Below are 12,291 nucleotides of genomic sequence, written 5' to 3' on the forward strand. Positions count from 1 at the left end.
ATTGTCTTGAATAGCTTTCTTGGGCCTGGGACTCCATAAATGTGATAAATTCATCCTTAACCAAGTCATTGGCAAAAAACAGGACCAAAGTCCCCAGAACCTTCTCTAGGAACAAGCTGGGCCATTCATTAGTGCTCTTCAGTTATATTTTTGAACCAGTTGTGACTCTACCTAAAGTTGTCATTTTCTAGCCCACTTTTTGCTCTCCTATCACAAGGATATTTTTAGAATCATTTCAAAGTCTTTTATAAACCTGGACACAGTATATATCGTCGTTCCTAGTCAGTTGTCCACATTAACAGTCTCACAGAACTTGTCCTTAATGTACAGAAACTGCCTGTTTGATACTCAAAGGTATATTAAAATTATATACATACATAAAATTAAGTAAATATATATATATATCCTGTTACATATTATAAAGGATTTGAACTAGCTTACTAGAATTAACAAATAGATAATAAATAAAATATAAGGGCTATGAAAAAAGAAGTCTTAACTGTGAAGTTAGAAAGCAGATACAGAGACTATGGGATATTACTTTTTAATTTTTTAATTTTTAAAAAATTTATTTTTTTAAGATTTTTTTTTTTTTTTTTTTTTTTTTTTTTTTTTTATTCATGAGAGAGAGAGAGAGAGGCAGAAACACAGGCAGAGGGAGAAGCAGGCTCCATGCCGGGAGCCTGATGCGGGACTCCATCTGGGGACTCTAGGATCACGCCCTGGGTCAAAAGCAGGCACTGAACCACTGAGCCACCCAGAGATCCCTAAAAATTTTATTTATGTTTAAAGATTTTATTTATTTATTCATGAGAGAGAGAGGCAGAGACACAGGCAGATGGAGAAGCAGGCTCCCTGCAGGGAGCCCGATGCAGGACTCAATCCCAGGACCCCAGGATCACGCCCCCAGCCGAAGGTAGATGCTCAACCACTGAACCACGTGTCCCTATAGCAGTTTTCTTAGTATTATTAAGGTATAGTGTGTGACGGCTTCCGACTTGATCGCACTTAGAGTTAACAAACACCTAGCCAACTACCTTAGATTTTTGACTGGTCTTGTCTTCAGGTCTCTTATGCCAGTGTTGAATTATTCTTTTGTGTAACTCAGAGATCATTCATCCTCATAGGGAGCTTAATACAGTTTTGGGGTGACTTTGACAAATCCCATAAGATATACTGTCATATGGTGTCAGTATTCACGGTCCTACACAGCCATGAGCATGTCTGTATTCATCAGTTTCGTAGATACTTTCATCGCCTATTAATATACTTATAAAGACTAATCGATTTAATTACTGAACATCTACCTATCCCTGGCTATGTGACCTGTATGACAGACAAATATGTAGAAAATCTATAGGCCCATCTGAACATATAGTACTATCTCTAGGAATAAGCTGTAGGAGATACTATATGGTATATGTAATATACGATCTCTAGTAATGTACTATATATATATATATATATATATATATATATATATATATAACCATTTACGTGGGATATAAAAAGAATTTTATGACAGAAAGAAAGACTATCTCTCACGTAGTGGGATTAATGGCCTTTCTAAAAGTGCTGCCCCTGGGCCATTTTCTGGGACATGAACAGTCCTATCGCAGCTGTCCCATTCTTTTTTCTTCCTCAACCCCATACCATACCAACTCTGTGTTGCCTGTCCTGTCCTTGTAGCTTTGGTCATGGCCTCTGTTGTCAGTTTGCAGACATTTCCCAAGGACCTGCCATGTGCCAGGCTCCACACTTGGCACGGCGGGGCTCATTCAAGAGGTACAAGGTGCTGTTCCTGCTCTCAAGGGTGATATTTAAATTATTTAACAACTACAGTGATCAATCAGGAAGATCCTGGCTGGAAGCAGGGTCCTGAGAGGCGCCAAGCTGTGTGGGGCATTAACCATTTAGTTGCTGGATTATGGAAAGGTCTGGGGATTCCAAGGGGGGAGGGCAGGTAACAGGAGGAGCATTCAGGGTACTCAGAGCCAGGATGATTTCCAAGTGGTAAAGAAGCTCTGGTGTATAGATTCAGACTCACTGATTGCCCCCTCTGCCTGTACGTTGACACTGGCCCCAGGGTAAATAGAGGGAGGCATTCTGGCCTCTGAAGGAATGGGAATGTAGGGATTGCCCTCCTAGCCTCTGGCCAGCTGCCCTGAGGCCTGCTCTTTGCTCCGCCCTTGAGATTTCCCTGTCAGCTTTTCTCTGAGCAGCTAATAGGCTCTGGGCTGAGCAGTAGTCAGTTGACAAAGGGCTATTGAGCCCTCACTGTGCATTTGACAACTTCCCAGGTATTTATGGAGGGTTACATTGAGATCCCTTTTTGTTAGGGGGCCGGGCAGACGGACGTCATCCCAAAAGACTGTTCGAGAGCAGACACCGGCCAACCCTTGCAGGCCGACAGGACTAGCCAGGGTGGTGAACATCAGACAGACAGGCTAGGTCCTCTAGAATTTCCATAGCCTCCCCATTTTATCGGTTAAAAATATGCACCTGGATATCTGGATAGATAGAGGGGGTAGGTGAAGATCTTAGTTCAGATATGATTTTCTTCTTTGGTTTGAGAACATCCCGACTTCTGGTTCTGGGTGTGAGGCCAGCTATGGTTCCACAGAGAGAGACGTTTCTTCCTTGGGGTCTGTGGTTAACCGTGGCCCCATTCCTTGCCTGTGTCATGCAAGGCAGGAACATCGTCCTCCGTATAGACTGAGAACTGAGGAAAGAGGGATCCAGCCTTTACCACAGCTTATACCTCAGAAATAGGGTTGGCAGTTCTTGAATGGAGGGTTCGGGAGGTGTCCTCTGGTGGTTTTTCTGGCCAGATCTTTTGCAGGGTAAGGGACAGGAAGGGGTTGCTATGGATTAGTAGCTCCTCTGTCCCAAAGCTACCAGCCGTGCATTGGTCCTGGCTCTTCTCCTTCCCCACTCTGACATGCGGCTGACTTTTGGGGATAGAGTGAAGGCCGCTGAGCGTGAGGCCACCCAGGAGCAGCAGAGATTGGGGTCCGAGCAGCCACCCCTTTGTGGGGCCTGCTGCCCCGCCCAAGGCCCGTCCTTAGCAGCCCACAACCACTGGCCTAACTGGGAAAGGGCTGCGGCCGCCTGGTTAGTGCCGCTGTTTTTATAAGCTAATGAGGGCAGAGTGTGAGCCACGGGCAATGATGCCGGGATATTAACTGTGACAGGACGCTTGATCATAATTATCTTAACGAGGATAGGGTTAATTACAGTGGAAACTTAAAAGTTCTCTCTGTTTGAATCCGCTAGAGCTGAATGCGTTGTGATGTTTTGTCATTTTGATATGACTTTGGAAAAGGCACTGGGACGCTCCCAGCGGCCTCGGTGGCTCCTGGGGGAGCCCAGCCAGCGCCCCGCCAGCAGGTAACTGAGATAGCACCTGTGGGTGAGGTCACGGCAGCTCTCCTGCTGGGGAAGCAGGAGGCAGGCAGCCTGCCGCGCTTCCGAGGGGCTGATTGGGATTCAGAGCAAAGCACCTGCCGCAGGTAGGCCAGGACGCACACCGGGCCTGGTGTCCCCACCTGCCCTGGGCGTCTCTCTCCTGGGCCTGGCAGGCCTGTCCCCAGCTCCCCGTGCGGAGGTGAACCTCCAGCCCCTGACCCCGGCAGACCTGTGCGCCTCGCCTTTCCAGCGCACCCCTCAAACACCCGCAGACTGCAAACCGGCCTGGGGAGGTGTCACCTGGCATGACAGGCGCCCCTGCACCCGGGCTCTTGGGTCTGGGGTGCATTTTGCTGTCCGCACGCTAGGTGAGAGCCGAGAGATGGCAGTCCCATCACCTTTTCCTTGTAGCTGTCCCATTAAACAGCATAGACCTGTGTGGCTCTTAGGGCCTTGGTTGCCTCTTCGGGCAGGCCTCTTGCGTAGAGGGCCGTGGACGCAAAGGTCGACGCCCAGAATTTCTTTCCCCTTCTCCTTCCACGAAAACAGCAGCTGCAATAACAACAGAAGTCAAGTTTTTAAAAAGCAAAAAAGAAAGCATCCCCCAGGTGTGGGTTTGTTGGCCTCCAAGCACCAGCCAAGCCCCAGAAATGCTGTCTTCTCCAGTTTTACCCTTCAGTACGTTCTCGTTCTCAGTCTCCTGTCCCCAGTCCCTCAGCTCTGAATTTAGCTGATTAAATCACCAAGTGCACACGGCACTGATGACGTGAAGACAGGGATTTATTAATTAGCAACCCCCCACATAACACGATTCCCTTTTAACTGAGCAGCTAATAACATTACATGGCAAAAAGAATCTTACAACCAGACAGGTGACGGGGGGTGGGGGGGGTGGACGGGGGATTTGAGCCCCAACTTCCCCTACTCCTCTGTCTCACCAGGGAATTGAGCTCTGCCCCAGAGGCTGCCCCAGAGAAAGGCAGCTCTGTGGGCACTCCCTCTGGTGGTCTCCGCTTTGTCCCTCTTCATGCTGTGTCATTTTGTCTTTTGCCTAGCCCCCTCCACCCGGGCACTCCTGGAAGGGAGCTTTCTTTTGCTTGCCAGTTGCCAACCATTTGCTGATTCTCATGATAAGAGTATTATATTTGCATAACATAACTCGGGAACAATGCACATTTGGATGCTGCCTTTGACCGGAGCCCAGCTGATGTTTGTGCACAAAGGGCTTATTAGCCATCCATAAGGCGCCCTGAAGGGAGGTGGCCTCCACTCCCCTTGTGGCAAAGAGGGCCTCATCCTGAAAAGGACTTTGGGATCATCACTCATTAACCCCCACGGAGGAAGGGACTTCAGGAAAGGTCGAGGTTTCCCTGTAGAAGTCAGACTTGTTGTACACCTTGGCATATTTGCTCATCTGTCCACCCCCTGCGTCCAGAACACATACCACCCCCCACCCCAGACCCCCAACACACCCTCTAAGGTCACAACTACCAGAAAAATCAATGAATGCAAGGAGGAAGGAAAAGAAAGGAACCAACATTTGCTAGTGACATGTTAGGCTTCTTTTGTCTGTATTCCCTAGGATCCCGTGAGCTGGAAGCAGCACAGAGCAAGGGGGGGTCACACGGGTTATTGACATGACCAAATTCACACTCCAGGTAAATGGCAGAGCTGAGACCAAGTCCCCCGAGTCCCGCTTCCCAGTGTGTAACTTGTGTTGTGCTTCCCTGAACCATGAGGAAGAAGAGAGAGGAGGAAGAAATGAAACACAATGACCCCACTGACCCCTCGGCCAAACTGTGGTGTTCGCCTGCCTGCGGTGGTGCTGGCCTGAGGGGTAGGGGTGGTCTGGGTGCTGGGCCCTGGGAGGGGGCGGGAATAGGACATGCCGAGGGAGCCTGGGGCTTTAATGACTCGCAGGGCACAGTACACCTCGCAGATATCGACTCCCTGTTTTGGGGTCTGCTTGGCAGAGGGTCCCACAAGGGCCGTGCGTGCAGCTGTCCGGAGAAGGCCTTGGTGCTCAAGTTCACAGTCACATCAGACGTGCAGGCCCTGCACACACGAGCAGGCGGGTCCGCAACGTACGTGCCATCAGTAAATGAATAAGTAGTGTAGACAACATCTCCCTGATTCGACACATTTTATAGAGTAGCCAGGAGATCCCATGCGAGTCCGCCCTCTGGTCGACGTCGTAGCTCAGCTGTCAGCCCGTGCAAGCTCAGCAGGGCTCTGGGGGCTGGCAGGTGAAGGCGCTGGGAGTGTGTGTGTCTGTGTGTGTCCCTCCACCGGGCGGCTTTCTTTAATTAACGTCTGTGAGCCGGGCTGGGGGGGCTGGGGGGGGGCAGCACATGCACACAACGGCCCCTCAACGCCTCTACCCCCCCATCCCAACACTCCCAAGACCATAACCTTAAGAGTTAACTTCAGCTAAGTATAAAAACAAGGCTATTTTCCCCTTCCTGGTACTTTTTTTTTTTTTTCCTCCTCCTTCTTCTTCTTCTTCTTCTTCTTCTTCTTCTTCTTCTTCTTCTTCTTCTTCTTCTTCTTCTTCCCTGAGCCGGGTACTTAATTCTTTCAGATGCTTGATTATTTACTGCCTTGACATCTACATTGCTGCATTCCACGCTTCTTTCAAAAATAAAGTGAGAAATCCACTTTCCATAAATTAAAACCCTAACTTCATGCCAGGAAACCTTGAAACAGAAATCCGCCCCCCCCAACTCCTTCCTGAAGCCACGCCCCCCTCCCCTCCACCAAAACAAAAACAGAAAAGAAAAAGAAATCAGGAAAGAGAAAGAAGCAGCCCTCTCCCGACTGGAGTGATCATGTGCTCCTGCAGATGCCTGGCCTTTGGGGGCAGCCACAGGGACACTGGGCAGACGCAAATTAAGTGATTAGTAAAGAAAAAAAAAAAAAGAAAAGAAAAAAGAAAAGAAAAAAGCAGAGTGTGTGTGTGTGGGGGGGGGGGGGGAGCGAGAAGTCAACGGCAGCAAAGAGGGAGAAAGGAAGGCTGCCTCGCCTTTTCCTGGACTGTGCAGAGGAGAACCGCTAAGAAATGATACTTGAAGTTATATTTATTATTGTAAGAGGGGTATGATATTTCTGGGCAGGAATGATGGATGACAACTTAAATTTGTGTCCAGGGAATGAAGGTGAACTGTGACAGAGTTATTTATCTTGGGAATGGAGGTTAGGGTCAGCCGAGGCTGGGTGCCTGAAGGCACAAGACATTGACAAATTTATCCTGCAGGCCGTATCTGAAGCCCTTTGTTTTGGATCCTGGCTACTCACTAAGTGACCCTCATCCTTCATGTTGGCAACGCGTGAAGGATGCGGGGAGTGCCAGCGGCCCCTTCCCCCGCCGCCCCCACCGGGCTCCCGCCACTAATTCTTGTCATTCACTTTGCTGACAGGCACCAAGCCCAAACTATTCCCAGTCCTGAAAGGGAAGGTTAAAATATTTATTTCGGCTCATAATGGCCTCCCTGATTTAGTGCAGGATCATTTTTCCTGTTGCCTTTGTCATTGCAGGTCACTGGAAGGACTGAGCGCGTTCGGGAGCCTGGAGGAACTCATCCTGGACAACAATCTGCTGGGGAACGACCTCGTGTTGCCAGGGTTACCCAGGCTCCATACCTTAACCCTGAACAAGAACCAGATATCCTTGGCCCTGCCCGCTGCCTCTGCTCCCCCCCTGCCCCGCCTGGGCCCGGCCCGCACAAGCCTCCCCCCACCCCCCCGCCCCCCACAAATACCTGCGAAATGTCAAATGAGTTTTATGTGTCAGCTAAATTAAAGTATGTGAAATGCAGTCCATGGGCAGACAAAGCGTTCTGTCTTCTGGCACTCGGGACACTTCAGAGTAATTTATTATAGGTCATTCATAAATGAAATGCACCATTATATCTTCCTGTTGCTCCATTTTAGTGTAGAGATCTAAGTTATGGCTGTGAAGAAATCTTTTTAATAGATAAAAATAGAGAAAGAAAATAATGTCACTGCTGCCGAGAAGGCAGAGCCAGGCTCTGTTTGCTTGGGCTCGTGTGGGAGGGCGACCTCTGGTGGGAAGTAGCGGGTGGTGCCTCTCAGCAAACTTGGCCATCACGGAGGTTTCTGGAAGGCTCTGGTGCAGGCTGGGGAACAGGTCAGGCCAAGGAAGGGGGAAGGGGCAAAGAGGGGAGGTATGGGTGAGGCCCAGGCATAGCTCTGCCTTCTGCGCTGTGTACTGTCCTGGAGCGACGACAGAGGTCTTGCTCGGTTGCATGTCTTCTCCTGAAGTGGGTGAGGACCTGGGCAGCCTGGGATGAGGCCCCAGGGGCGTGACCTGGTCTGGATTGCATAGACAGGCTGAGAATGGACTTGGGAGCTTTCTGCAGCATAAGGCGCCTAATTCCGTAGTACAGTTAGGGCTTCCCGAGCTGCCACAGCGCCAGCTGTGAGGCGGGGAGTGTTGCCTATTTTGTTGACTCCTGTCTCCTTCAGGAGCAGAGCTTCGGTGAATGTTTGTGGGATGAATGAATGAGTGACTATCATCAGCTCTTCTTTATTGAGCACTTCTGTGGGTCAGGCACTTCACTGGCTAATTTTAGGTGTTTTTTTGTTTTTGTTTTTGTTTTTTTGTTTGTTTGTTTTTTTTTGGCAAACCCTGGGAGAGGATCTCCATTTACCTAAATGAGGAAAGAGGTGAAGTTTAGATCCACAGCCAGACATTGACCAAAATGCTGGGTCTCAGATTTAGTCTGACCGTAGCCGTATCCAAAATTCTTTCCGTTCTCCCGGGCTGCTTCAGACTTGAAGTCCAGTCACTGTGTTTTATGAGTGAAACATTTCAGACCTAGAGTAGTTTAATTACTCGTTCATGTTCACATGATAAGTTAGAAGTAAAGGGATCAGGGCATTTGCCCTAGAGGGTGAAATAAAACCAGGTATATCTGTTACATTTACCATGTATGTATATGTCTGCTTTAAGAATGATAGGCCAAATCATTTCTTAGCCTCAGTTTATACTTCAAGTCATAAGACAGTATTTTCTTTATTGGATAAAATATGCTACTGTTGGCATTATAAGTTGGCACTTTGATAGAGGTAGAAGGAGAGAGCCCACAAGTAAATATCTAGTCTTTATCATAATGCAGTATTGATGGATTTTTTTTCTTCTCCTATCCTTTGGTCAACTAACTTCCCTAGTCATTGTTTGAAAAATTATTACAGTCTGTGTGTCTAATGGGTCCCTTGACTGTCTTAGGTGATCAATTGGGTGATATCCTCAAGTCAATCAAGAACAAAAGGATTATTAGAATAGAATTGGATGAGAGGGCTCCTCTTTGAGGCCCCAGTGGTTATGTCCTTTGCCCCACACCTTTGGACTTGGGTTTATGAGTCAGCATAATCATGTTTAGCTATGTGGCTGTGGACAGGTAGCCTCTGAAAGCCTCTGTTTCTCATTTTGTGTGTATGTGTGATGTCACAGCTTTCATTTGCCTGTTAGGAGAACTGCTTAAAAAAAAAGAACGTATGAAAGCCTTATTTGAATGTTGGAATCAAAGTGCCATGACAATGTGAACCAAACAGTTTTCTGCATGGGTGAAAACCCAGCTGCCTCTGCCCTTGGATATTGTCAAGTTGGCAAAAGAAGGAACAGCGTCATGAGAAGGACTTCCCAAATAGTCCATACATCAACGCACAAGGACTTTGTCTGACAAGTGCTGTACAAATGCTATTCCCAAATTCAATTCCTCTTCTCCCCTCAGCACACTTCCTGGCCAGTTCTCCGTTGCATTAATTGGTGCATACTAAGAAATGTAAGCTCATTTCAGCACAAGCCTGACAAAAGCAATTAAAAGAAGAGCACACCAACTGTGAAAGAACCTCATTTCACATAATCCCAGTTTGCAGATGAACTGGTGGGTGATTTTTTTTTTTGTAATCAGCTTCCTATTTGTATAATAATCAATCAATGAAAAGCATTTGTTGGATATCTAAGTGTCCAAAATAGGTAGCTTATAGTATTGCTTTCCTGTTACCGCAGACATTTGAGGAGACATTGAGTAAATATTGCTGATTGATATAATACCTGATTACTCTCATTAGGTTAGACTAATAAGTGAGATTCATGCTTCATGTGAATTTGCTGAGCATTCTTGTCTCCCATTTTAGAGGGCTCATTTTCATAACTGGCACAGAATATGCCAAAAATGCACAGGAATTCCCTCTGGATTTTTTTTTTTTTTTTAAGATTCCCCATGTAAGAGAGATCATATGGTATTTGTTTTTCTCTGACTTATGTCATTTAGCATAATGCCCTCAAGATTCACCTATGTTGTGGCAAATGACAAAATTTTATCCCTTTTATGGCTAAATTATATATTATCATATTATAATTATATAAAAAAGTATATGTCATAATTTTTTCATTCAACTACTGATGGACACTTAGGTTGTTTTCATATCCTTGACTACTATAAATAATGCTCTAATAGACACAAGAATGTAGAAGTCTTTTTAAATTTTTAAAAATTTTTATATTTATTTGTTTTTAAAGATTCCATTCATTCATTCCTGAGCGACACAGAGAGAGAGGCAGAGACCAGGCAGAGGGAGAAGCAGGCTCCTTGCAGGGAGCCTGATGTGGGTCTCCATCCCAGGACCCAGGATCTGGGATCACACCCTGAGCCAAAGGCAGATGCCCAACTGCTGAGCCACCCATATGCCCCAAATGTTTATTATTTATTTTTGAGAGAGAGCATACACATGGGGAGGGGCAGAAGGAAAAGGAGAGACCAAGAATATTAAGAAAGCCTTATGCCCAGCATGGAGCTTGCAGCAGGGCAGGATCTCACAACCCTGACATCATGACCTGAGTCCCCGTTAAGGGACACTTAACGGACTGAACCACCCGTGCACCCCCAAATATCTTTTTGAGTTAGTGTTCATTTTCTTTGGATAAATACCCAGAAATTAAATTGCTGAATCATGATGTATTTCTATTTTTGATATTTTTAGGAACCCTCCTATTGTTTTCTGTAGTGGCTGCATCAATTTACGTTCCCAGCCACAGTGCACAAGGGTTCCTGTTTTTCCACATAACACTTGTTATTTCTGGTCTTTTTTTTTTTTCTTAAAGAGTTTATTTATTTATTTGAGAGAGAGAATGAGTGAGAGAGAGAGAGCACAAGTGCGGGAGAGGGGCAGATGGAAGAGGGAGAAGCAACTGCTGCCTGAGCTGGGAGCCTGAGATGGGGCTCTATCCCAGGACCCTGAGATCATTACCAGAGGCGAAGGCAGATGCTTAACCTACTGAACCACCCAGATGCCCCTCTGGTCTTTTTGATAAAAGCTATTTTGGGGCATCTGAATGGCTCAGTCGGTTAAGTGACCAACTCTTGATTTCAGCTCAGCTCATGAGATTGAGCTCCGTGTTGGGCTCTGTGGTCAGTGGAGAGTCTGCTTGAGATTCTCTCTCCCTCTGCCCCTCCTCACCATAAAGGCACTCACTCTCTCTAAAATAAGCTTTTTAAAAAAAGTCTTTCTAACACGGGTGAGGTGATATCTCATGGTTTTGATTTGTATTTCCCTCATGATTAGTAATGTTGAGCATCTTTTCATGTGTCTATTGGCTTACCTGTATGTCCTCTTTGGAAAAATGTCTATTCAGATCTTTTGTCCATTTTTAAATCAGATTGTGTTTTGCTATTGATTTATGTGAGTCTTTCATATATTTTATTATTATTATTATTTTTCTTGAGAGAGAGAGAGTGAGCAAGCAGGGGAAGGGGCAGAGGGCAGAGAGAGAATCCTCAAGCAGACTCCCCACTGACCAAGGAGCCTGATGTGGGGCTCTATCTCACAACCTGAGCCGAAATCAAAAGTCAACTGACTTCACTGAGCAACCCAGGTGCCCCAGTTCTTGATATATTTTAGAAATTCTTTGTCAGATATATGATTTGCAGGTATTTCTTCCCATTCAGTAGGTTGCCTTTTCATTTTATAGATGGTTTCTTTTGCTGTGCAGGAAGTTTCTCATTCCCTTCCCCCTTTTTCCCTTCAAGCTTTTATTTAAACTCCAGCTAGTTAACATACAGTGCAATATTAGTTTCAGGTGTACAATTTAGTGATTCATCATTTACACACAACACCTGATGCTCATGAAGGTGCACTCCTTAATCCCCCTTACCTATTTCAACCATCCCCCTGCCCACCTCCCCTCCAGTAACCATCTGTTTGTTCTCTATAGTTAAGAGTGTGTTTCTTGGTTTGCTTCCCCTCCCCCCACACACCCATGTTCATTTATTGTTTCTTAAATTCTCCATATGAGTGAAATCAAATGGCATGTGTCTTTCTCTGAATAACTCATTGCACTTAGTATAATACTCTTTAGCTCCATCCATGTTGTTGCAAATGGCAAGATCTCATACTTTTTGATGGTAGAGTAATATTCCATTGGATATATGTTTCTAATTCTTAAAGGAATAAATTGGGCTAGAGGATGGTTGTGTTCTCGGTGTTGCTATCACAAGAAATTAGCAGGCCTTTTGGCTCTACAGTGCTGAGAGATTTTCTTTGTCATTGGTTGAGTCTTTTTCCCTTTTCATTCCTCAGCTTCTTCAATCTGTAGCAATAATGCTGAGAAGGAAATGGTGATGGTGTGGGAGGAACTGAAGCCAAAGGCAATGTGTAGCTGTAAAGCTGGCCAGGTATATTGCTGTGCTGATGGGAAGTACTTTATTACCAGTAGATTAAAAAGATACTAGTTGGCTCTTTCAGGATGCAGCATGACATCTGTCTCCTCTGGTCTTTTGATGTGATCATGAAGATTGGCTTGCGTTCCCCACATACTTGACCCAGAAGTCATAGAATGAAAGCCAGGTAAAAGCAAGAGTA

At 46.1% G+C, this 12,291-nt stretch overlaps 1 protein-coding gene across 10 annotated transcripts in view; it reads left to right on the plus strand.

The window, feature by feature from the left end:
- LRMDA (leucine rich melanocyte differentiation associated) overlaps positions 1–12,291 on the plus strand; it is a 1,020,248-nt gene that overhangs the window by 558,817 nt on the left and 449,140 nt on the right. For all 10 annotated transcript variants that reach the window (XM_072823715.1, XM_072823720.1, XM_072823721.1 and 7 more), the window contains one exon: positions 6,943–7,074. In XM_072823715.1, coding sequence (XP_072679816.1) covers positions 6,943–7,074 — 132 coding nt within the window. The remainder of the gene's footprint in view (positions 1–6,942; positions 7,075–12,291) is intronic.

This window comes from Canis lupus, chromosome 4 (assembly GCF_048164855.1).
Source record: "Canis lupus baileyi chromosome 4, mCanLup2.hap1, whole genome shotgun sequence".
Taxonomy (NCBI): domain Eukaryota; kingdom Metazoa; phylum Chordata; class Mammalia; order Carnivora; family Canidae; genus Canis; species Canis lupus.